Source organism: Equus przewalskii, chromosome 14 (assembly GCF_037783145.1).
Source record: "Equus przewalskii isolate Varuska chromosome 14, EquPr2, whole genome shotgun sequence".
Lineage (NCBI taxonomy): Eukaryota > Metazoa > Chordata > Mammalia > Perissodactyla > Equidae > Equus > Equus przewalskii.
In genome coordinates this window covers 82,316,484-82,340,161 of record NC_091844.1, presented here as the reverse complement: position 1 = coordinate 82,340,161, position 23,678 = coordinate 82,316,484, and the positions used below count along the sequence as shown (strand labels likewise).

Sequence of the window (23,678 nt, the reverse complement as noted above, 5' to 3'; positions counted from 1 at the left end):
ACTGAGGCTCAAAGAGATTAAATAAATTTGGCCAAATCATACATTGGGTGATTGGCAGAGCCACGCCCGTGAGAGTCCCTCGCCTCCAAATCCTGCATTTTCCTTTCTTTTCTCATACTTTCGGCAGCAATCAGAATGTTTTCTGGAGTCTTAAAAAGTTTTAATTTTCTAATTATAAAAACAATGCTGGATTACAATAGAAAATATGTAAAGTGGGAAGAACATTGTCTGTGTAAGTTGGTGTCTTGTTTTTTTCCACGTAACATTACAATATACGCCCTGTTCCACGGTATTAGAAATTCTCTGTAAACCTCATTTTCAATGACTGCCTAATAATCCCTCAGCTGGATATGCCATCATTTTCTTCAACAATCCCCTATTGTCATTCTCCAATTTTTCGCTGTTGGCAACCATGCTGTGAAGATCTTTTTATTCAGAAAACCTTTCCTGTTTGTTCTGTTTCCGTAAGATAGTTTCCCAGAAGTGGAATTACTGGTTCAAATCCTATTAGCATTTTAAGTCTCTCCACACGTCTTGTCAAACGATTCCTCCAAAGGGTGGCGCCCGCTCCTCTTCCCACCCGCGGGGTGCGGCAGCTCTCTGAGGGCAGCCTCCCGGCTCACCCGCCTCTTGTTCTGCTCCCACAGCCTCATAAGAAGAATGGCCCAGAGCGTGGTGGAAGTCATGGAAGACGCCAAGGGGATGGCTCAGGAGAACCTCCTGGCCAACGGAGGTAGGTCACTCCAGAGTTCTTCTTCCAGTCCTTTCTCAGATCATTCTAGCCCATCGGGAGCCCTCGCTGTGGCCCCAGGAGGGTCCGAATTGACAGCTGAACAGAGGCTGTACAGCTCGTTTTTAGCTCGTGGTACTGCTGTTTGAGGACGTACCCCTCGGCAAGTTCATAGTCCTGCTGTCACGTTTGTAAAGCGCCTGGCATTTCTTACCCTGTAGCTGAACTCCTCAATGAAATCTGAAGGAAAATAGGTTCAGTGGGGTCTAATGGTTGTTTGGCCCGCTCACCTTTTCAATCAACCTCCCCTTTATCCGAATGGAAAATTCCATCCCCCCCAACCCCTAGCAGATTTATTCCTTTCCCCAAAGGAGGCTGAACGCTGTCTTCCTGTGCTGAGGAATGCCTCACACTGAGGTCTTAAGTTGTGCCCAGTAAACAGAGAGTTAGACCAAAATGGCTCTGTGTAGCGTATTCGCATTGGAATCTCCCTTCTCCGTGCCGAGAGGATAAATCTTTAGATTCCAACGACACTTTGGTCCATTAATTGTGTATGTACAATTTAATTGCACTTAAAATGTGCGAGACAACTTTGAGACTTTGGAAACCTTAGAATTAGGTGTTTAAATATCTGTATAAATAATTAGACCTGTAAATCTATGCATGTGTATATACTGAAAATGAGCATATATATTCTATATTTATTTATATCATTTGTTACATATAAAGTCATGTTTTTGCCCTCCTGGAAACCATAAAAGGCTTTTTATTTGCTTGTTTAAACTGACAAATGGAAATGTTCATACTCCCAAACCTGAACTTGGCCTTGCATGTTAATGCAGTTTAATAACGCCACCTTATTGCATTGCAGGTTTGAAGGAGAAAATGAAATGTCTAAAGAGTAGGTTGTGCGTTGTTTGCTGTGTGTGTGCTGTGTGGTGTCCGCATGTCCCTGGGAAGGCAGAATCTCGGTCTGGTTGTAGGGGTACAGTGATCAGGTTATGATGGATTTCTCAAATAACAACCTCGTAGCTTGGTCACGATATCCATATGACACAGATGGCAACTGTTTTACTCCTGTCCCCTCTTTTTCGTCTCCCCCGCCTCCCCCAGCAGCATTGCATGCTCCTGGAAATGGGAATGCTTTAGCTCCGGAGTTCAAGATGGACTTCTGCATCTTGTAGCTTGCCGTCTGCTCCTTGCCTTGGTGGCTGTCCCCAGCCTCCTCTTGCCTGCCCTTGGGGGTTGCTGTTTGATGGACCCTGGAAGTCTCCGTGCTAGGCTTGGCTTTGTGTGGTCTTGATGGGGTTCACTCATACAGGGAGCTCCTTCCCTGGAGCCCTTGGGGGCGTCCCTGTGCTCCAACGGGCCATTCCTGGTTTCAGGGTTAGAAGGAGCCAATTGCTTTTGGGTTTTCTCCAACCTCCTCAAACTGGTGCAATTAAAGCCAGCAAGTCCTTTGAGGACGAATACAAATCTTTACAGATTGGAAGTTACCAAAATGCCTTCCCAAATGCAATCTCTTTGTGACACTGAGATTTCTTGCTGATACTCATACAAAAAATTATTTTGTTAAATGGATCAACTGATCTTATTTCCCAGCAGGTAACTCCTAGGGCCCTAGACTGAGAGCTGACTAAGGTAGAGAGCTGCTTTTCTACATAAAAACCTGGTTTTTAGGACACTAGGATTTGAGCTCACGTTAAAATAGTGATCAAAATGCTTACATTGTACTCAAAATTCACATTACTTAAAGTTAGATGTCATTATTCCATCATATCTATCCCCAGTCCAAATGGCACCAACTCTCAGATGGCTGGCTGTCCTCTCAGGAGGAGAAATTCAGCTTTATTCGTTTGTCTAATGGGTTTCGTTATCTCTAGACCTCCTGCGAGTTGAGTCGCCATGACTTCCAAGACTGGAGCACCAGCCCTGTGCAAACAAAGGTCAGGCCGCCAGGGCAGTGCTCACGGCCGACTCGTGAACATTCCCAATGCATGTTAGCGTAGAAAAGGCTCTGAAAAGTCCCGCAGTCAAGAGACCTTTTCAAACCGAGTTTGGCTCAGGCTTTCCCAATGTTCCTTGGGTGGAGAAATCTTTTTCTTCTGCGGAGCACCCACGGGACTAGTGATGGGCAGAGTTAACTGGAGGAACTCAGGCTGGCCCCCAGGAGGTGGGCTTTCAATCTGATCTTCTCCAGGGCACTCGAACAGCTGGGAATTCAGGGCAATGTTGCTTGGAGGGCCAGCAGCACTGGACTTGGAGTGGTCACGCCCGGTCCTGTGGTGTAATGCCCTTTGTGACCTTGGCCGGTCATCTCTCTGAGTCTTGGTTTTCTCACCTGTCAGTGGACTTAATCCCCTCCTCGGCTCTGAGCTTTGCCTGAGCACCTTTTGTTTTGCCTACTGTCTGCCCCTAGCTGAGCTGTGAGCGTGGAAGGACGTAGATGGGTTGAATTGCAGCAGAAGTAGAACCAGTACACCGATGTCTGGCCCGGGCTCTAGAATGTGCACAGGAGTCGTCAGTGCCTGAAGGCCCATCTGGCTGCAGCCCGTCGCTCACAGGCCCCCCGTTCTGCTGCCTACCTGGAAGGCCTTGTTTTGTTTCACAGCTGAGATCATTGTTGCTCAAGAGCCACTGCCTGTGCACACCGTGTTTTGCTCAGGAATGAGCTGGCCTGGGTCACGGTCTGACCTCATAGGCCATCAGTCCGAGCCCAGGCCTCGCTGACTTCAACCAGGGAAGGGAGGCCTGGTCCCTTTGGGGCAGAGGGAAGCTGCTGTGCTGGAAATGCAGGGAGGCCCGAGGGGGCCGCTTTCCAAGGCAAAGGACCATCCTCAGACCGTGTTGTCACCACAGGCAATGTGTGTGGACAGGACAAGGCTGCCCTCGGATTCGTGGCCCGAGGCAAGGGTCAGTGTCTGGAGCTGGAGCTGGTGCTCCAGACACGGGAGAGGAGGTGCTGGAGGAGGAGGAAGTCACTGTCACAAACCGGGGTTTTCTCGAGGCTTCCGCAGGGAGGTCTGCGCGGTCTCCTTATCTAACATCCTCTCGCTCCTTCGTTTGTTGGACACTCCTGCAGGCTATTGAGCTCCAAGCACTGTGCTGGGTGCTGGGTGCTCAGAGATGAAGTCCCTCCATGAGCTCACGGCCCTAGGCCGGACAGACCACAGCACCATCCATGCTGCGATGGAAATGGAGGCTGGGCGCTTGAGAGCCAGTCCAAGGGGGACGGGCTGAGTCTCAAGCGAATTATAGGAGTTCTTCTGGTGGGAAGGGGGAACACATTCTCTTTGACCTGAATGCCACAAAGGCCTCGAAATTTGTGAAAATGCCTGGAGACAAGAGCTTGATCTGAAATCAAGACAGTGCGAGTCAGTCCAATAACCAGGGTGATTAGGAAGGTTCGTGTGTGTGTGGGCATCTGCTCTGCGCTGGGCACTGTGACAGGCCCTGGGGACACAGAGACAGTTGTCTGCCCTCAAGGAGCCTGAAAGAGCCAGAGAATCAGGGGTGATCGTGCAGCGTCAGTGTGATGAGCAGGCGAGCGTCTGTCCGCGGGCTCCGGCCAGCAGCGGGAGGCACCGATGGGCAGGTTTTCAAAAGGAGCTGGTCTCCGTCCTGATGTTGAAGGACCAAACAGCAGTGGGAGAGAGAGGGAGGGGCTGAGGGTAGCTCTATTGGATGGGGGTGTGCCCACGTGGTGCTGGAGGAGGCAGGCGGGGAGGAGAAGGGGCGAGATCCCAAAGCACACGTCTGTTTGCGTCTCCGGCCCGGGGCTGGCCGTTCCCTGGTCTGGGGGGTGGGTGATGGCTCCTCCCTGTCAGCGCATGACCAGCAGCGGAGGACTTGCTTGCCCGCTGCCCGGCGCACGTGGGGTCTCAGTAAGTGGGATCCCGGCCCTTCCCTACCTTCGTGTTCCGCCTCTGACCACAGCCCCTGCTGCCATCCGACATGAATTCCGTTCCTCCCGGGCCTGGGTCCCTCCTGCGCACTCATCTCTCTGCCGTGGGGGGGCAACACCGAAATCCATGTTAATACCAGATGAACACAAAATCTGTGTCAGTCAGCTCGGGCCACCATGACAACATACAGCAGACTGGGGGCTTTAACTAGAGACATTTACCTCTCACAGTTCTGGAGGCTGGGAGTCCAAGATCAAGGTGCCAGCAGGTTTGCTTCCTGTGAGAACCCACTTCCTTTGCTGTATCCTCACATGGGGAAAGAGAGAGAGGGTACCCTGGTGTCTCTTCTCGTAAGGACACTAGTCCTCCTGGATCAGAACCCCCCCTTGGGGCCTCAGAGACACTCTGGTCAATTCCATCACTGTTGGGACCCAAGGAACCTCTTCCAAGTCTGGTTCTTGTGAAGGCGGCGACTGTGCGTGAGCTTCCCGCTCCACCGCGGCGAGGCTGGGCCCCTGTGGATGGGCGTGGCGGGGGGAAGCTGGTGCTCCATGTGCTTCCTGTTTATCGTCTCATTTTAGGTGCCAGTTTCCTCGTCTCTAAAATGCAGATAGTGATAGTACTGAATAGGGTTAAGAGTAAATTAAATGAGACAGTTCACGTGTCTTGGCCAAGGTAAACCATTGGTAATTGTCAGCTCCTCGAATGGTTGTCATCATCAGCAGCAGCAGCAGCAGCGTCTCCTTATTTTATGGCACTTGTGGCCGCCTACATCTGGCAACTCTGCCCGCAGGCCAGTGCCCTCCTCTGAGCCCCATTTCGTTTCCACCTGCTTCTTGGGGACTTGTCTACCCACATAGTAAACTCAAAGTTGTCCCAGTGGTGACCTCTTTCAGCACTGCTGTCGGGTTGGAGTGCCTGTCCAGTTCCTGACACATATAGGGGCTCAGGGAGTGGGCCGCGTGTCTTTATCCCCTGGGCGTAAGTACAGACACAGCTGTTCATGACACTCTTCCATCTCCATCCATGCTCCCTGTTACTTCAGCTTGACCCAGAGTCCTTGTGCCCCAACACGTGGTGTCCACCAGTCCTCCTCCCTCACTCCCAGCGCCCTCCTTCACCGGCCAGATGGCACACTCCTGTCGCCTTCAGCCCCTGCGTGAATACTGAGTCCCAGCACAGCCCTCCGTGCCCTCCCTGGGAGTCGGGGGCCAGCCCTTCCCCCCTTCCCTAGTGCCCGGAAGTGTTGAGTGAGCAATGACCAGTCCCTGTGCAGGTGCATGAGGAGGTACTGGGAAGGGCCGGCATCCACAGAGCCTGGGGTGAGAATCTGACACAGCGGGGCGGTCTTGCTGGGATTCCAGGATTCCGGGGGCCACTGGAACCTACGCTGACCCGACCTGTTAGAGGAGGTCAGGCCCTGGGGTGTTGCCAGCAGCTGGCCCCCAGGTAGCACTCTTTAGATGTGCATAGAGCTAGTCTGAAGACAGCAGGCACTCAAGGGGTGTGCAGACCCCCTCCCTGCTCCCATTTCTCAGATAAGGAGACTGAGGTGCAAAGGGGTTTAGTTACTGATGTGCACAAGGCCCAGGGGCTTGGGATCAGCCCAAGTTCACTCAGGGTTGCTGGTCTGACCTCAACCCCAGAGCTTCATCCTGCACCTGTAGCTGGTTGGAGGGGACCACAGACACCCCAAGGACTGCAGGTTAGGTTTGTTTTTGGAGAAAGTAAGGGAAGAAAGGAAATTTGTTGAGAAAACACTGATTTGTTCTACTCACTACGGACTTTTGTATAGAGGATGTACACTGAGAAATAGACAGCCGTACCAGATAGTAAAAACCACATTCACAAACGCTGGTATTTTGCTAATGTTTAAAATGCCTTCTTTTTAAAAAAAAAATTTTTTTTTAAAGATTGGCACCTCAGCTAACATCTATTGCCAATTCTTCTTTTTTTTTTCTCCCCAAAGCCCCACAGGACATAGTTGTATATTCTAGTTGTAAGTCCTTCTGGCTCTGCTATGTGGGACGCTGCCTCAGCATGGTCTGATGAGCAGTGCCATGTCTGTGCCCAGGATCTGAACTGGCAAAACCCTGGCCTGCCGGAGCTGTGAACTGCCGGAATGTGTGAACTTAACCGCTTGGCAACGGGGCTGGCCCCGAAAATGCCTTCTTTAAAACAGAGCCTGGGCTGGCCGGTGGCGCAGCAGTTAAGTGCGCACGTTCCGCTTCTCTGTGGCCCGAGATTTGCCGGTTCAGATCTCTGGGTGTGGACATGGCACCACTTAGCAAGCCATGCTGTGGTAGGCATCCCACATATAAAGTAGAGGAAGATGGGCATGGATGTTAGCTCAGGGCCAGTCTTCCTCAGCAAAAAGGGGAGGATTGGCAGTAGTTAGCTCAGGGCTAATCTTCCTCAAACAAACAAACAAAAAAAACAGAGCCTGTGTGTTGAAATCGCCTTTGTCTAGGGCTCGGGTGCAAGGGCAGGAAGGTGGCTGGTCTGGTGAGCAGGTGGCACCCATGATCTCTGTGTAGTCTTGGGAGTCAGCTTGAGGCTCTTCTCTGGCGTGCCTTGGGGTACCTCAAGACAGAATGATCACCCAGCAGGGGTTGTGGCCAAAGCAACTGGAAAAGGTGGAGGATTAGCCTGGTGCCCTCAGAATACCTCCCGACTTTGCCTCCACCTCCTGTGAAAGTGGAATCTCCCAGTGCAGACCTGAGTAAGAGTTTGGGGCGCAGGAGTGCACCTGTCACGGTGGCCTTGTGGCTGGTGGTGTGTGTTTTCGGAAGGGTTCAGGGTGCTGCCAATGGTTCTGGCTGAGAGCCGCCCGTTGGCTCAGCGCTCTGCTCCCAAGGTGGATGTTTGCTCTCCTGGAGCCTCTGTCCTCTGGTGTCTCTAATTGCTTCGCTGGTTTAAGTGGGGGCACCTGGCTCGGGGTTTGGCAGCCTCAGTCTCACGAGACCTGGAGAGTCACCCTTGTTTGTTGAAATGTGTTTGTGTTCTTCCAGTTGACTTAACATCCTTTGTGACCCACTTTGAATGGGACATGGCCAAATATCCTGCCAAGCAGCCGCTGGTGAGCGTGGTGGACACTGTAGCCAAGGTAAGGAAAGGGCCTTCTCTCGGGGGACACTTAACTGCTGTGACCAGGACAGCTGACCATCTGGGGCGGAGCTACATGGCATTTGGACCCTGGCAAAGTGGAGAGGGACATTCCTGCCGAGTGACCCTGGCTGGGGTCCCCTCCCCGTCTGTCTGTCTCCTGTCAGCCCTCACGGCCCTGGTGAGTTTCCGAGGTGTGGCCTTCTGCACCCTGGCCAAGGTCACAGACCTTTGGGTTTCAGGACAGCCCTGGAAATGGGAAAGGCGGCCCCCTGCTTCCGTGCCTCTTCTAGCCCTGCCACCTGGCGGGGGGCTGTGGCTCACAGGACACTCCTCTCTGAGCCACCGCGGTTCTGACCCCAGACCCAGTGGCCATTCTCAGCACTCCCCCCACCTCTTTTCTTTTCAAAGGTACTGATGGAGAAGGCAGCCCCACCCTGACCTCTTCTTAAGCCCCACCTGACACCCCCGCCCCCAGGGGGATTATTTACTTGATGAAAACCATCTGCTTCAGTGGAGAATTTGGCTTAGGAGCCCTAAGTCCTGGAGGTGTTTCTGGGAGGTGTTCCCAGGGGTGCCCCCCTCTGCTCTGAGGCGCCTGTGACAATGGTGAGGCCAGTAAGAGCTGCCCCCTGTGAGTCCGCCATCTTGGTAAGCACTGGCCTCTGGCTCTGACTTCATGAACAAAAGCATTGCGCCACAGGTTTCTGGGGACACTGTGGGTGTCTCGCAGCCATGCTGGCTCCTGTTTGTCTCACGGAGGGTGGACACTGACCAAGATTCTGAGATTGGGGCTGACGGCTTATGACTGTCCCCCTTTGCTCCACGACACGCCGAGCCCCTTGTGTATCATGCCTCCTGCTGGCCTGGGTGGCTGGGAGAGAGTCCGCGCCAGGCGGGAACAAAGCCTCCTGTTGTCCACACAGAGCAGCAGAGCCCCCAGGCGTGGCTGGGCAGGTCAGGTGAAGGAGGCAGGCCCCTGGGACCTGTCCCCGTGCCCTGATGGCAGGCTGGTGCCCGGCCTGAGCCTCTGGGAATGCAGTGGGGCCAGAAGGCTTGGAATCTGGGTGCGGCTCCTCGGGCACCGCCTGCATCACAGAGGTCCCGGCCCCTCCGGGACAATTGGGCGGTGATTCTGGAAGGCCCTGTGAGGAGGGGCTGCCCAGGGCCCCTGTGCCAGGTGCGGCCTCCAGCAGGGCGTTGTGCACCTTCACCACCAACCTGGAAGCACATGGTGGTTTGTGGGCTTGGCTGAGCCCTGCGCTGTGCTGGGGAGGCCAGGCCGAGTGTCAGGGCCACCCTCTGAGGCCACCTGGGACAGTAGTCACTGACACGGGCATGCCCCGCAGTGACGAGGGCTCTGGAGCAGACCAGGGCATCGGCTGAAGGGGAGCAGAGCAGTTGTAGAGGATAAAACCTGGCTTCTCGCTAGTCTAGGGGACCCAAAGAGGGACTTTGGCGGGAAAGCAGGGAGAGGAGGGGCCACCGTTTTTGATGGTGCTCCCTGTGTGCCTGGAACCACCTGGGCTCTCTTATTGCTTTGACTTCTCAGTCACCCTGGAGGTAGGTGTCACCTTCCTCGGGTCTCAGATGGGGATGCTGGCTGAGAGGCTTGGTGGCACGCTCCAGGGCCTGCAGGTGGCGAGCCGTTCCCCTGGGAGGGGAGTGTAGAGCTCATGTGCTTTGCGCGGGCCCCACTTCCCAGGGAAGCCCCGGGCTCCCTCCGCTGCTGAGAGGCAGCCGGCTGGGCTTTGGCACGTGTGTGATGCTCTCAGCCCTGGCTCAGGCCTGGCCCCGCAACAGGAGGTCTGATTCTGTTAACTAGAGATGTCATAGTCAGAGGAGCTCCCCTGGGGGCACCCCGGGAGGCGAAGTTGCCGTGCTGCCAGGCGTTCTCTGAGCAGGTGTCCCCACCTGCGAGGGACTGGCAATGACATAGTCAAGGCCAGGCCCCAGGACCTCCCAACGCTGGGAACTGAGCCCACCTGCCTCCTTTAATGAAGGGGCACAAGGATGGGGTGGGCTTGGGCGACCCCCGGGCCGTGCACACAGCATGGCAGCATGTCACCTGGTCAGGGACCCGGCGCCCATGGCTATGTCAGTCTCCCCAGGCTGGGTCATGTTGTAGTTTCCAAAAAGCCCCCAAATCTCACCCGTGTGACAGAGCAAAAGGTTTATTTCTCCCCCTCGTGGATGTCCACTAGCAGTTGGTGGGGCCTACTTCATGCCGACCCGCTTGGGGTGCTGGCTGCTGGGGGTTACACGAACCCTCCAGGCTTCTGCCTGGTATGCCTGCCTTCAGTGGCGGAAAGTGCAGCGGCCGTGTGCCTGGCAGGAGCAGGACTGGGTGTGCAGGTTCTGTGGAAGTGCTGCCCGGTGCTGGCCACGTGCCCGGAACTGCAGAGACGACCAAGACCCTGCCTGCTCACGAGGAGCCCAGTCGGTGGAGGAGAGGACTTGCCTCTCTGAATGACCTGCTTCGTGGGTTGTATTAGCTCACAGTAAGCTCAGAGAGGTTCAGGAGCTGACACCAGGTCACACAGCCTTTTGGGCCAGACTTGTGCCGAAGCCTGAGTTCCTCTCTGAGAACCAGTTTTACTGGTTTCCAAGCCCTCTTCTGTGGTTTTTCATTGGCTTACGGTGAAATTAGAAAAATAAGGATGACACAGGATTTTTTTAAAAAATATAAGCCTTATTTTAAAAATCAAGATTTGTGGATTGTACCTACTTCAGTTTCCTCATTATGATACTGTACCGTTGTTATGTAAGATGTTACCCGTGGGGAAACTGGTACATGGCATCTCTGTGTACTATTTTTGCAATTTCCCATGAATCTATAATCATTTCAAAGTCAAAAGTTTTTAAAAATTGTAAAAAAAGTATAAATCTTATAAAGAAATCACACATATCAAAATGTAAAGATAAAAACGTTGAACACCTCCCGTGACTACCGCCCCCCATTCCCACTCCCTTTAATCTCCTCCTTGAGGTAACCAATGTTTAAAGTTTACAGTGGATCCTTCCATCTATATAAAAAATATATATGTTTCAGCTCAAAATTGTTCCTATCCTACAGTTTGCCCCCTTTTATTCAGATGATGGTCTCGCGATAGTCCCGCGTCAGCAGCAATGTGCAGATCTGTTGTGTCTGTTGACATGGTGTGAATATTCAGTTGCCACCATGAGGTGTCACTGAACGTGGGATTGAGAAGAGAGAACGGGGGTCGGGGGAGGAGATGCGCACAGTCTCTCCCAGGGGCCTCGGGAGTCGGCCCGAGCCCACCGCGTGTCAGCGTGGGTGGCTCTCCCCTGTTCGTTGGATGGCTGGCTGCTCAGTGTTCGCAATGTGGGGCCCGCTTTGTGGAGCCAGTTGTGTGTTAATGGGCTCTGCTGTGAGTGTGAGCTCTGCAGAGCGGGGGCTGGTGGGTTTTATTTAACTTCCCGACAGCTCCCAGCATTTGAGAGGGGCTCCCGGTGTCCCTGGACTTGGAACACTCATTTACAGCAGTCGCCTTAGCAGCTACAGTGTTTTGAGGGCTCCCCGTGAATGGGGCCCTTGTGGGCAGTTTTCTTTCGTGGCTCTGAGCCCTTGGGGAGGACGTCATCACCCCGGCTGGACGGGTGGGGCCCCTGAGGCAGGAGAGCTCAGCTTGTCTCATGCCCCCCGACCCTCTGTCCGCCGCAGGAGGTGGGCTGGGACGTGCTCCTGAAACTTCTAGAACAAGGGGCTCTCCTTAATGTCAAATCGGTGACCTGCCTCCACACGGAAAGGAACCTTCGACCTTTGCAGAGCGGGAAGAGGCTGCCGCAGGGCACAGCTGAGCCTGGAGACCTGGGCGCTGGTCGGGGCTGAGGCGTAGCGGGTCCTCATAGAAGCCAGGGTAGGGGTCCGCCTGAGCTGACCCCTAGCAGAGCCTGAGAGCGCATGGTGTGGAGGCCCGTGGGGGCCCTGACAGTACGAGACAGACTCGAAATCAGGAGAAGATTCAGTTTGTTGAGTGATTCCAGAAAAGCCGCTCATGTCTTGAGCCTCCGGGTCTGCCAAGTAGAGATGTGAGTCCTGCGGGGCCGAGCGCTGGGCTGTCTGGCACAGCAGAGCCGGCCTTGGCAAACGAGCCAGTGCCTTGTTTTTTCTTAAGTTCATCAGGAGCAATTTGTGGCAGTTTTGAAAAGTTCAACCAACTCTTTACACTCTTCTGGTTTTCCAAACAGCAATTGGCCCAGATTGAGACTGACCTGAAATCCCGGATGGCCTCGTACAACACTCTGAAGACGAACCTGGAGAACCTGGAGCGGAAGTCCATGTGAGTACCCGTGCTCCCAGGCTGCCGCGGCCTCAAGGCCGCCTGGGCGGGGGCCTGGCTGTGCTTACGTGTGTGCCTTTCAGATCCCTGGCTGAGCCGGGGTCTGTGTCAGTGTCTGAAAGAGACAGAGGAAGGCAGACAGACAGACAGACACAGAGGCACTCCTGCTTCTCCAGGAGCTGTGCTGGGCGAGGAGGACCCAGAGCAGATGCGTGGGAGGAAAGGCCTAAGTGAGGGCAGATGGCACCTCCCTGCCTGTGCCCAGAGAGGAGTAGGAGCTGGAAGGTGCTCCTGACCTCTCCCGGCCTCTCCCGGCCTCTCCTGGCCTCTCCCAGGTTGTTGAGAACACCTGGGGGGCCCCCCAAGCTCCTGCCCCTGTGGAAACTTTACAGAGGCCCCTCCCACTCAGTGCAGCAGGAGGCTGGTCCTTCATGAGAGCCAGCAGAGGGCAGTGGGCTCTGTGGCCAGAGCAGAGCAGCCTCAGGGACTCAGGTGCTTTCTCCACCCACCCGAAGGACCACGCTGTGGAAGAGGGAGCCGACTGCCTGGCCCAGCAGATACAACTAGTCACTGAGTCTCCCAAGATGGTGAGAGGTATCTGGAGAAAAACATAAGCCCAGTGTCGTGATGGCAGTGACTGTCTTGTGAGGTAGTGAGTGCCCTGTTGGTGGAGGTATGTAAGAAGAAGCCAGATGAGCTCCTGCCAAGGAGGCTGAAAGGCGCTTCTGAACAGGGCTGACTTGGTGTGGGAGATCCTCACAGTCTCCCCAGATTCCGGATCTGATTCTGTTGGCAGTTCTCTGAGACACTCCAGAGAAAGGAAGTACCCAGGGAAGCTTAGCTGTCCCCTTGTGTGGCCATCCCTCTGACTGGCTCACCCCTGTGAGCCACCCTCCCACGTCCACTTCTCTCTTCTGAGGGTCACTGGGCCAGCTGTCTTCTTGTGAAAAAAGAGAATAATACGTTAGTGGAAAATTTAAATCCAAAGAGGGAAAGACGTTCTTCAACTGGAAATCATCATTGTCGGATGCATGACTGCATCAGAGCTAAATGGGCATCAACTGAGTTGCCTCCTCCTTGGCCCCCCCAGGGAGGAGTGAGGAGGGGACAAGGGCAGGCGCCAATGGCAGAGAGCCCTAAATGACGACCTTGGCATAGGTCCATCATGGCCTTGACCAGTGAGCCGTGGGGCCATTTGCCTGCTGGGCCATCCATTCATTGTACCCCCAACTGTGGCCTTCTTAAGAATTGTTTGGGACGTGAGCAAACATCTGGTCTAACCTCCTCAGTCAACTGGTGCAGAAGTCGATCGCTGATCCATGGTAACGTTGACTGATCTGTTGATCGTAAGCACTGAGGGAAGCACAAGAGAGCGGAGAGGGTAGAAGGGTTTCCACCTCCCTCTTCCGTTGGTCTCTTCTTCTTTTGATAAGCGTTTATTAAGCATCTACTATGCTCTCAGGCCTTATGGGCCCTGAAGACACAAAGCAAAATAAAATAATCATTTCTGCACTTGGAGAGCTCACAATTATTCATTCAGCAAATATTTTTGGAAAGTCTACTTTGTGCAGGGGGTGCAGGCGTAAGCCAGACAGATGAGGTCTGAGTGTGCGGGTAAAGTGGGAGCACCGTGGCAGGAAGGCTTGTGGGTGGAGCCTCTGGAGAGGAATCTAAGGGCCTCGTCAGGGATGGCGTGGTGGGGAGGAGAGAGGGGCCGGCTCCCCGGGCAGGCCGGGCGCCTCTGCAGCATGGTGTTTTCCCTGAAGCCTTGGCCTTGGCCCTGCGCTGGGAAGCGTTTACTCGGGAAGCACCATGGGCTGACATCTCGGCTGATATCGTGGCCCGGGTGCCAAGGCGCAGACCGTCCAGGGAGCCGACTGGCCCGGGTGCTGATCCAACAGCCTTCATCCGTGTGCTAAAAATACCGTGACCTCGATGCAGACCGGCCTCCACTGGCCTGCAGAGAGCTGTTTCAGGTGCATGTGCCCTGGCTGCTGGACCTGTGAGGTGTGTAAAGTGAAACGCAGCTCCCTCCAGGCCTGTGTCTGCCCAGGATGGCCCTGGTGGCCTCGTGAGCCGGCCACTGTTTGACACTTGAGTAACTTAAGCTGCCTGCTGCCCGTGGTCCCCTCCCAACAGCCCGTGGCTTGCACCGGGGCAGCGCAGGTGACCGAGGTGTTGGATTCAGCAGCCCCTCAGGTGACAGGTGATAGCACCTGAGGCCCTGCCAGCCACAGCAGTTCTAGCCTCCAGGACACAGAGCCCGGGGCCCCCATCTCACCCCAGGGGACATCCTGAGTCTTGCCCGTTTCCTGCCTGGCCCTCCTTTCCTAGCACCGATGTGTTGTGGGTTTGCCAGGGGTCCGTGCGGCCCACAAGCCCAGGCCCACGTGGCCTCCATCTGCCTTTCTGCTGATCCCACCTTCTTCGTCCCCATGGGTTCAGGGGAAACCTCTTCACCCGGACGCTGAGCGATATTGTGAGCAAGGAAGACTTCGTGCTGGATTCCGAGTATCTGATCACGCTGCTGGTCATCGTCCCCAAGTGAGTGGGCCAGGGAGGCGGCGGTTTGGGGTCTCGCTGTGTTGGTGATCTGGCCCTGCCCAATGGGGAGGAAGGAGGAGCCCCCCCTCGGCCCGGATCCTGGGGGCCCTAAATGGGGCTGTGTGGGCGTAACGGGGGCAGGGGGACGGTGCCTGTGGGGTGAGAGCAGTGATGAAGCAGCCATTCTGTGAACCATGTGCCAGAAGCTGCAGACAGGAGCTCAGGTCACTCACAACAAGCCTGTGGGGCGGTGTTATTATTCCCTCATCCTGAGGCCAGAGAGGTCAGCTGGCTTGCCAAAGGCCGCACAGGGCCAGGATTAGACAGTACCCCACGAGTATCTCTGGCTGAACCCAGGGCCTCATGGGGAGGCTGGGCTCACGATGGTGCTGGGCTGGGGGTTCCCACTGCCCGTGGCAGAATCTCAGGGGATGTTGGGGCTCTCTTAGTCCCCTGGGAAAAGGTATTGCAGCTTCCTAAACACTCAGGACGCCCCACAGTCTTTTCTGCAAAAATCACTCAACCGTTCTGTATTCTCACAGACAAAGCTACACACAATGGCAAAAAACCTACGAGTCCCTCTCGGACATGGTGGTCCCACGGTCGACCAAGTAAGTGAGACCCTAGCTTGGCCCCAGGCCCCAGGGGAGGTGTGTGTGGGCATTTTGGGGCACCCAACCACCAAATCTGCCCCAAGGGTGCAAGGACCCTCAGCCCTCCGTGCTTGTGCCTGCAAGAGTTCGTCTGCCTGGGTTCCCTCACAGCCACACACCCAGCCACATGCTCAACTCCCTCCATCTCTCAGAACTCCACTCCCCTGCCCCCTCCTCTGGGAACCCCTCCCTGACTACCTCCGGGCAGGGTGCGCAGGGCTTTTGCTGCACTCTCCTCTGCATTCTCAGCTCAGTGTCCACTCTTCCCCACCTGAGGGTCAAGCTAGGGCCTGCTTGTGGTGACCCCAGAGCGTGAGCTGGGGAGAAAAACAGTGTCAGAGTGTGGCCTGCTGGGGTCAGAGCAGGAGTGGCCGGTGAGGGCTGGGAAAGCGACAGGAGAAGGGAGACAGGAATATAGTCAAACCGTGGATACCACCCAGCGGGGACAACCAAGGCGTTAGAGTTTCGTAAGTGAGGATAAATCTCAGCCTGTGATGTTATATATAAATGTCACTCTATGCAGAAAAAGCAAGTGCAGGAGGGTACGCACAGCGGGAAGCCAGTTATTTAAGGTCTAAAAATGGATGAAGCTAAGCCGTATGTGACTTGGGCATACACAGGTGTACAGGAGAATTATGGGGGCCTTCGGGGATGAGAAACGCCAGGCTCAGCACAGGGGTGACCTCGGGCAGAGAGTGGCATGCAGTTGGGGAGGGGCACATGGGGCTTCTGCTGTCTGAAAATTGTTTCTGTCTTGAGCTGGGCAGCAGATCCGTAGGTATTTGTTCTTTTCTGTGCCTTTTCAGACGTCTGGTAGAGTTTGTGAGTGTAGAAGATTTGACACTGAGTCTTGGGCGGCCGTGCCATTCGTCCGCCTCCCAGCACACGGAGCTTCTGCGCTGGGGGCCCTGCCTGCTCCCATCCCAGCCCGAGGCCTCTGGCCTGGGGCCCCGGCTGAAGGCTGCTCTCCCAGGATCACAAACTCAGAGCAGATAGAAATCAGGAGCTAAACTGAGGAGTCCAGGGAACAGGACAGTCGCAGCCTGAGGTCACAAGGGGAGGCCAGAGGAATGAGCCGGGGGCAGTCACGTGTGCAGCTGGTTGGGGAGAAGAACAGATGGACAGAGGAGCTGGCCTGGAAGCTGGCCTGCCCGGCAGAAGCATTCTCTACTCTCCTAGGCCGGCTCTCTGTGGCCGCGTGCCCAGGACCCCTGCCCGGAGAGGCTGCCTTGATGGCTGGCTTGGCTTCTCAGACCAGAACTGCCAGGCCCTTCACTGTCAGAGGGCACCAGAGGGTTGGCAGAGATGACTCTGGAACAGTCTCTGGAGCTGGGTCAGCCCCTCTGGGTGTGAGCTCTGAGGAACAGGAAGGGTGACCTGGCTAGCATGCACGAGGCCCTGCCTGGGCCCGAGGGCTCCTGTTATCTGGCCGGCAGGACTCAAAAACCCTTAGACCTCTGGCCCCAACACCCCCCATGTCCTTGGGGACAAGGGACCACAGTGGCCTCGTGTTGAGGCATGCTGGGAGGCTGTGTCTAATGAGGACATTGGGACGTTGGATGTGAAATGGACACTGTGGGATGGTTTGCACGAACCGGAACGCCGCTCCACTCTGCCAGAGCCACACTGCGTCAGAGCCAGGGGCTGCCCGGCCCTCGTGCGAGCCGAGACCCCAAGTAGCTCGGTCTCACAGGCGTTTCGTGAACAGAAGCCAGACCCCGGATGTCTGCACAGCCGGTCTCCAGCTTCCCCCAGGGCTGCGGCAGATCCCGGGCAGGCCTCGGGGCCTTGGCCTGGAGCGGGGGCAGCAGGGCAGGAGGCGGAAATGGCAGGCAGAGCCAGCAGGAAATGATAAGGGACACCTTGGTTCCCCCGCCCTCGGCTCTGCCAGGGCCCCTGTGCGTCGGCCACCAGGCTGATGGGGACAGGGACTCACCTCGGCGGTGACCCACCCGCCTAGGGAGCGGACAGGCCTCTTCCAGCCCGGCTCCCACGTGGGGCCTGCTGATGAGTCCAGTGAGCACGCTTCTCTCCACCAGGTTGATTGCTGAGGACAACGAGGGCGGCCTCTTCACGGTGACCCTGTTTCGAAAAGTGATTGATGATTTCAAAACCAAGGCCAAAGAAAACAAGTAAGGGCTGGGCTGGGCGGGCTTCTCCACTGGCGGGGTCTCTGCTCCGACCGGAAGCTTCTTAGTGAAATCCTCTCGTTGGCTTGTCCGAAGGTTCACTGTGCGTGAATATTACTATGATGAAAAGGAAATTAAGAGGGAGCGGGAAGAGATGAGCAGACTGCTGTCTGATAAGAAGCAACAGTATGTGAGTACTCGGGCCGGCCGCGGATTTGCACGCACGATGTGGGCGTCCTTCCCACCCCCCAGAGGCCCGGGCAGGTGCCCTGCCATGTCCCCGCTCCCCTGGGCACACACCACCCAGGAACGTGTTCTCCTGGGATGGCCAGGGCAGGGTCTGGGGGAAGGAGGCACACACAGGGGACCGTGGCGGTGGCCGTGAGCAGTGAGCCGTGCACTGGGCACCGTCCGTACGCGGTCTCCGCGAGTCCCAAGCACGGCCCTTCCAGGAAGTGACCCTCAGCTCCATTTTGCAGATAAGAAATTGAGGCTCTGAGAGATTCATGAGTGTTCCTCCCTGGGAAGTGGACGCTGCCTGCCCCCACAAAGGTCCAGCAAGGCAGGTGGGGTCCAGGCAGACGCACCGGGGCCGAGAGTGGGCAGTGCCCCCCTTGGACAGTGTGGCCAGCGGTCACCCCGCAGTCCTTGTCAGTGTGACTTCCAGGCGTGATGTGGGTTCCTCCGTCACCAGCACCTGTATTTACCCATCCGCTGCTTTTAGCCAAGAGTGGTACTTAGTCTTGAGACTTCCGACGACAGCCACTCAGAAGCTGTTCACGTGTGGGGCACTGGGCTCGGGAGGGGGAGACCGGACTCTCCTGAAATGTGGGCAGTGAGCCTCAGGAAGGCCACTCTGCCGCTCTGTAGAAGGGGCACCTTCCGGATGCGGCGTCCTCCAGCTGCAGAGTCGGCTGAGCGGGGTGGCCCCAGGTGGTCTGGTGGAATGTTTCCAGGTCCCCTTCCCGCATCCCGCCACCCTGGGGAGGTTCTCAGAGTACCCTCCAGTTCAGCCTCTAGTGTAGACGGGAAGAGAAGAATGGGTAGGATGTACTTCAGGCCTCTTGGGAAAGTTGGTGTGTAAACATGGAGTTGTAAGTATGTGCTTGGGTGAGAGCGAGGAGTGCCAGCCGTGTGGCCAAGTGTTGGCCCCGGGCCCTCTCCGACACGGGGCTGGGGGACTCCGCACGTCCGCCTGACCTCTCCGGGTCAGTGGCCTTTGCACAGGGACTCCAGACAAGTGGATCCCTCAGGAGCGAGCCCCAGCCGCAGGCCGCCGTGGGGTTCCTAGTGCCCCACCCGACTGGCCCATCCTCCTTTGAGGAAGAAGAGGAAGCTGCTCATAGAGAAGTGCCTGTGGGGGGTTTTAACTCTTCTCCCTGCAAATGTAAACACACGTGCACACACACCTGTGCATGTGGACATGAGTGTGCACACCAAGTGAGTGCACATGCTTCTCAGATCCAGAATCTGTCAGGCTTGGGCCCAGGCTTTGGGCGTGTCCCCCTTCCTGAGACAGAGGGCTGAGCTGGAGGCCGAGCCCCGAGGCAGGAAAGGTGCCCCCCAGGAAGCTGAGCTCCAGAGGGTTTCCTCCTTGACCTCAGCCCGCCCACCCCGAGCTCCGGCCTCCGAGCAGGGCTGCCCCTCCTTCAGTCCAGCCGGGCCCCCACCGTGTCTCTGCAGGCCAGCTCACAGGGGCGGCTTCCACAGCATCCAGGCGGGAGCCCTGCCCAGAGGCCAAGCGGTCGGCTAGGGCCTTGGACCCAGCTCCACGCTTGCACAGACCCCTGTGGGTGGAGGTGGCACACAGAACCTGACAGCTGCCGCCGGGTCTCAGGTTGCCAGCTGGCGCTTCTTACCTGGTGTAGGCTTCTGTGCCCCCGTGTGCCGTGGGAGCCCTACCAGGGTCTCTCTGGGGAGAGACAGAGCCCCGAAGACACACTAACTTGGAGACGCTCAGCTCCTTGCGAGGCTCTCGCTGTGTGCCAGTGAGCAGGGGTCGGCTGGGGTCACCCTACTGGTCTTCTTGAGAACCCCTTCCCCCCTTTAGCTTGTTTGAAGGGGGGTATGACCAGCCTCCTGCATCCTTTTTGTTACTCGTCAACCAGAGGGGACGGGCTAGGTCCCAGGTTTCAATTCCCTTGGAGAGCCCAGGATAGTATTTTCCTGTGCTTTCCACTATTTGTGGAGAAAGATGATAAAGGATGGAGTGTCCTACCAGCACGCTTGGCTAATTTCTGCGTGTCGCATGCTCAGGTGCACCCTCACTGCCAAGGAGGCTGCTGTAGGCTGCACTTGATGGGGACGCCTTGACGGAGCCTGGATAGGCAGCTCTGTGGGCAGCGTCGTCCCTGGAGCTCCTGTCCTTGTCTGCTCATGGGGGCGGTCCCCACCGACGCCAAGGCCGGGCGGGGTGGGCATGGGGGAGGTGGGAACTGACCCCTCCGCCAGCAGTCGGTTCAGTCCCTGGAGTAGGACTCGAAGACTTTAACCCCCCAGGGGCCCACAGGCACGCGTGCGTGCCATCTCTAGCCCACCCGGTCCCCAGAGTGGGCTGGCATTCAGGAGCTTGCCTTCACATGCTTTTCAGGCGATAGGAATTATTTCTGTGTGTTTGTGATGCGTGTTTGCTGAAAGATTAATAAATCATTTCTGTGCCTTTAGCAAACTTCCTGTGTTGCTCTTAAAAAGGGATCATCCACCTTCCGGGACCACAAGGTTAAGGTAACCCCGCTAGGGAGCCCTGATAGGCCTGCGGCGGGGCAGAGCGACAGAGAGAGAGAGAGTGAGGGCGAGGGCGAGGTAAGCAACCCAGGACCCTGGGCTCCCTGGCTCGCATGTCCTCGCCAGGGCAGGTGTCTTCTGAGCAAACCAATCTTTGCATTCTCTGTTATCTAACGTGGCTTTTGAGGTCTTAAATTCAAGGAGTACAGAATCATGCCTTCCTCCTAATCTGCAGGGCCTCTTGGGAGCTGCCCCTGCTGCCCCCCAGCAATGGACGGTGCTTGTTGGCCAGGGTGCCTCTGCCCTGGCTGGAGGTGGCTGGAGCTGGTGACGGGGCAGGCCCTGCTGGGGGTGGCGGTCTCCTCCCCTGGCTGCCCTGGCTGGACCCACCCATGACCTTTGTGAGCAGTTGGGGTATCAGGTGGGAGCTCAGAGCCATTGCTCCAAGACTGTGAGCTCCCCCAGAGGTCTGGCTGCACCGGCATTAGCGACAGCTGCCATGGCCTGGGAGGTGGTGGCCGTGTGAGGTGGGGCTGTGAGGAGCCCCCTCGAAGTGGCAGCTGGTGGATGATGCCAGGACCTGGGGCAGAGCCTTTGAGAAGGTGGCTCCTCGGCAGTGTAGTGTCAGAGGAGGCCTGTCAGCTGCCTGCTGGAAGCCCTGAGGTCAGGGGCTGCCCATCCCCTCCGGCCCCATCTGTGGTGGCCCCACGCATGTGCCAGGTGGCTGGTCCCTGAGCTTCACTGGCATCAGGCGCCCTGGACAACGTGGTCCTGGGCCTCGTCCAATGGACTCGCTGCTTCTGCTGGCTCCTGGGCATTTCTTCTCAGCTCAGGGCTTGCTCTGTCATAACCCGTGTCCCTTCTCAGCCTGGCGTTGGGCAGGGCCGACAGGAGGGGTCACGCACTCTCCCCTCCCTGCAGGGGCCCCTGCTGCGCTGGCTCAAGGTGAACTTCAGCGAGGCCTTTATTGCCTGGATCCACATCAAGGCGCTGAGGGTGTTTGTGGAGTCCGTGCTCAGGTGGGTGGAGATGCCGACCCGGCTATCATGCAGTGGGGACGCTGGGCGCAGCCAGCGCTGGGACTCCCTGAGCTCCTGCCTCCCCCTTCCCGCCCTGCCCCTCCAGCCTCCTCAGGACATGCCCCAGCCCTCTGCCCTCTCCCGCTGCTCCTTCTGGCTCTTGGCAACATGCTTAGGATTTCCTAAGTAAACCTCTCAGCCTGCAGCTCCCTGCCGTCCGGTGCGCTGTGTCCCTTTCCTGCCAGACTTGGGGCAGGTGTCGTCCTGCTCTCCCCAGCTGGCTCCATCCCACCCCTGCACAGCCCACCGGGGTCCAGTGACTCCTGGAAGAAATGCCAGCACCAACCATCTCAGTCCTTGACCTCTGAAGCTGAAGGCAGCACAAGAACTAAAACCCAAACCAAATCGAACCCACAACAACAAAACCCCTATTATTTTTAACAAAAGCAAAATAGGTTCACTGTGGAAAATTTGGAAACTATAGATAAGCACAAAGAATGAATAAAAATCACTTGTAATTTTAACACCATGAGAAAAAACACTGTTAATGTGCTGGTACATACTCCTTTAGGTTTTTTGTTTAGTTTACACATAGGTATAATTTTTACTAAATTTTTACAAAAGTAGAATCAAATAGGAAACATAGGTATATTTTTTAATTTTTTTTTGGCTGAAGAAGATTGGCCCTGAGCTAACATCTGTGCCAGTCTTCCTCTAATTTGTATGTGGGTTGCCACCACAGCATGGCCACCAACAAGTGGTTGTCTGCACCTAGGAACCAAACCCACACCGAACTTTACCACTAGGCCATGGGGCTAGCCCCAGGAAGTATTTTTTGAGGCCTGATTTTCCGCGTTGTTCTGAAGATGCCCTGTGTCCTGAACTGTCAGGGATCTCAGTGGCACCACACACGCTGGCTGCACCCTCTTCCAAACCTCTCTGCTCTTAGCCTGCTGACCTGCAGGCTCCCTACTCCTCGGCCCTCAGAGGCCGTCTCCCTCTGCAGGGTGGCCCCAGCCCCTTCCCCTGCCTGCACTGCGGGTGGCCCCAGGATCCCCTCCCAGCCGTCCACCTGGCCAACTCCTCCCCGCTTCCCCTTGCCTGCCAATGCTTCCTAAGGCTTCCTTGACATAGGCTTCTCGGAATCTGGCTCATCCTCCTTCCCAACGCCTTCCTCCAGCTTCTGCATCTGTCAGTGGCCCCGTCCTTCCTGTGACGAGTCCCCCAGCCTCAGGGCCAGCTGGGTGCCTCTGCTCTCCCACCCCATCCTCACAGCCTACCCCGAGCCCTCCAGCCCACCGGAGCCACCTTTGCTTTCTCCTGTCTCCGCCTCAGCTTGCTGGCTGCTGCCACAGGCTCTTGCTTGGTTCTTGGCCTCGTTCCTCCTCCACGTGGCTGCCACATGGTTTTGTCCAAACACAGGAAGTTTGGGAGCCAGGAGGTAATTCATGGACATTGATAGGGAAATAGAAACTAACAGTGATACTAACAGATCTCGGCACTGTAAGTCATTTACATGTCAGGTGAGTAAATGGGTATCTTAAGGACTTCCCCACACCTGGCTTGGGGACCATGAAGAAACACAGCTGACAAGTATTGAACACCTGAGCGTTTGCTCACTGATAGTGTATTTTTAAAAGTCTCTGGCAATCACGAAATGCATGTTTAACTATGGCACTCAGTATAAATATTTCCTTTTGGGATACCACCACAGGAACAGCTGCCAGCAAGTGGTTTCAGATGTACTCAGGCATACAAAATCTATTTAAAATCCTTTTTTTCCACCCAAAAACTCAGCAAAAGGAATTAACAATCTTGATAAACCAGATTTTTTTTTTTGCTGCTCTCTTTTAGCGGAGGAAGGTAAGTCAGCTAAGCTGCGTTTTGGACAAACACTGTGGAATCGGAACATTCAGTCCAATTGCCGCCATTCACCTTGAGCGCTCACCACAGGATGGCCACATGTGTCCGTGGGGTGACTTCTTGGCTCTATAGTCAAACACTATCATTATCAGAAGTGGGTTAGCGTCTTCTAGAGATTTTTCTATCCAGAAAAATCCAGTTATTAGTCTGACCTCTGACCCTAGGCATTTCACTCAAATGAATATGGTCTTAAGCTACATTAGCTGAAGCTTTTCATTCCTACTAGAACTTACTCCGCTGTCAGGTTCTTTTCGTCCCTCTTTGCACATGAGTAACTTACACATCCTGTCTGAGAAGGTACGGACTCCCGGTGAACTTCCAGGCGGTGCTCCTCCAGCCTAAGAAGTCGTCCACCAAACGTTTGCGAGAGGTCCTGAACTCCGTCTTCAGGCATCTGGATCAAGTCGCAGCCGCAAGCATCCTGGATGTAGGTACCCGCTCCAGAAATAGCCGCGTTTCTACAGTGAGGTCAGCCTCTCTGCCCAGGAGAGACTGTCCAGGAACAGTACTTGGCAGACTGCTATGAAAATCTGTGTTTCATAAGTGTGGAAATACCACAAGGAAGAGGTTGAGGGGCGGGGGGGGGGTGGCCAGAAAATACGGTCAGTGCCTAGAGAGCTTCCTCGAAAGTACAAGAATAAA

General features: G+C 55.8%; 1 protein-coding gene across 20 annotated transcripts in view; it reads left to right on the top strand.

Moving 5' to 3' along the window:
- The window catches only part of ATP6V1C2 (ATPase H+ transporting V1 subunit C2), a 54,079-nt gene that overhangs the window by 30,085 nt on the left and 316 nt on the right, over positions 1 to 23,678 (top strand). For 2 of the 20 annotated variants that reach the window (XM_070574469.1, XM_070574481.1), the window contains exons 4-14: positions 648 to 733; positions 1,602 to 1,631; positions 7,647 to 7,741; positions 11,953 to 12,044; positions 14,490 to 14,588; positions 15,131 to 15,199; positions 17,281 to 17,373; positions 17,467 to 17,560; positions 20,035 to 20,172; positions 21,016 to 21,113; positions 23,334 to 23,463. In XM_070574469.1, the coding sequence (XP_070430570.1) occupies positions 648 to 733; positions 1,602 to 1,631; positions 7,647 to 7,741; positions 11,953 to 12,044; positions 14,490 to 14,588; positions 15,131 to 15,199; positions 17,281 to 17,373; positions 17,467 to 17,560; positions 20,035 to 20,172; positions 21,016 to 21,113; positions 23,334 to 23,463 (1,024 nt within the window). Of the gene's footprint in view, positions 1 to 647; positions 734 to 1,601; positions 1,632 to 7,646; positions 7,742 to 11,952; positions 12,045 to 14,489; positions 14,589 to 15,130; positions 15,200 to 17,280; positions 17,374 to 17,466; positions 17,561 to 20,034; positions 20,173 to 21,015; positions 21,114 to 23,333; position 23,678 lie in introns of those variants that run through there. The other 18 variants (XM_070574484.1, XM_070574483.1, XM_070574472.1 and 15 more) reach the window with 14 other exon arrangements.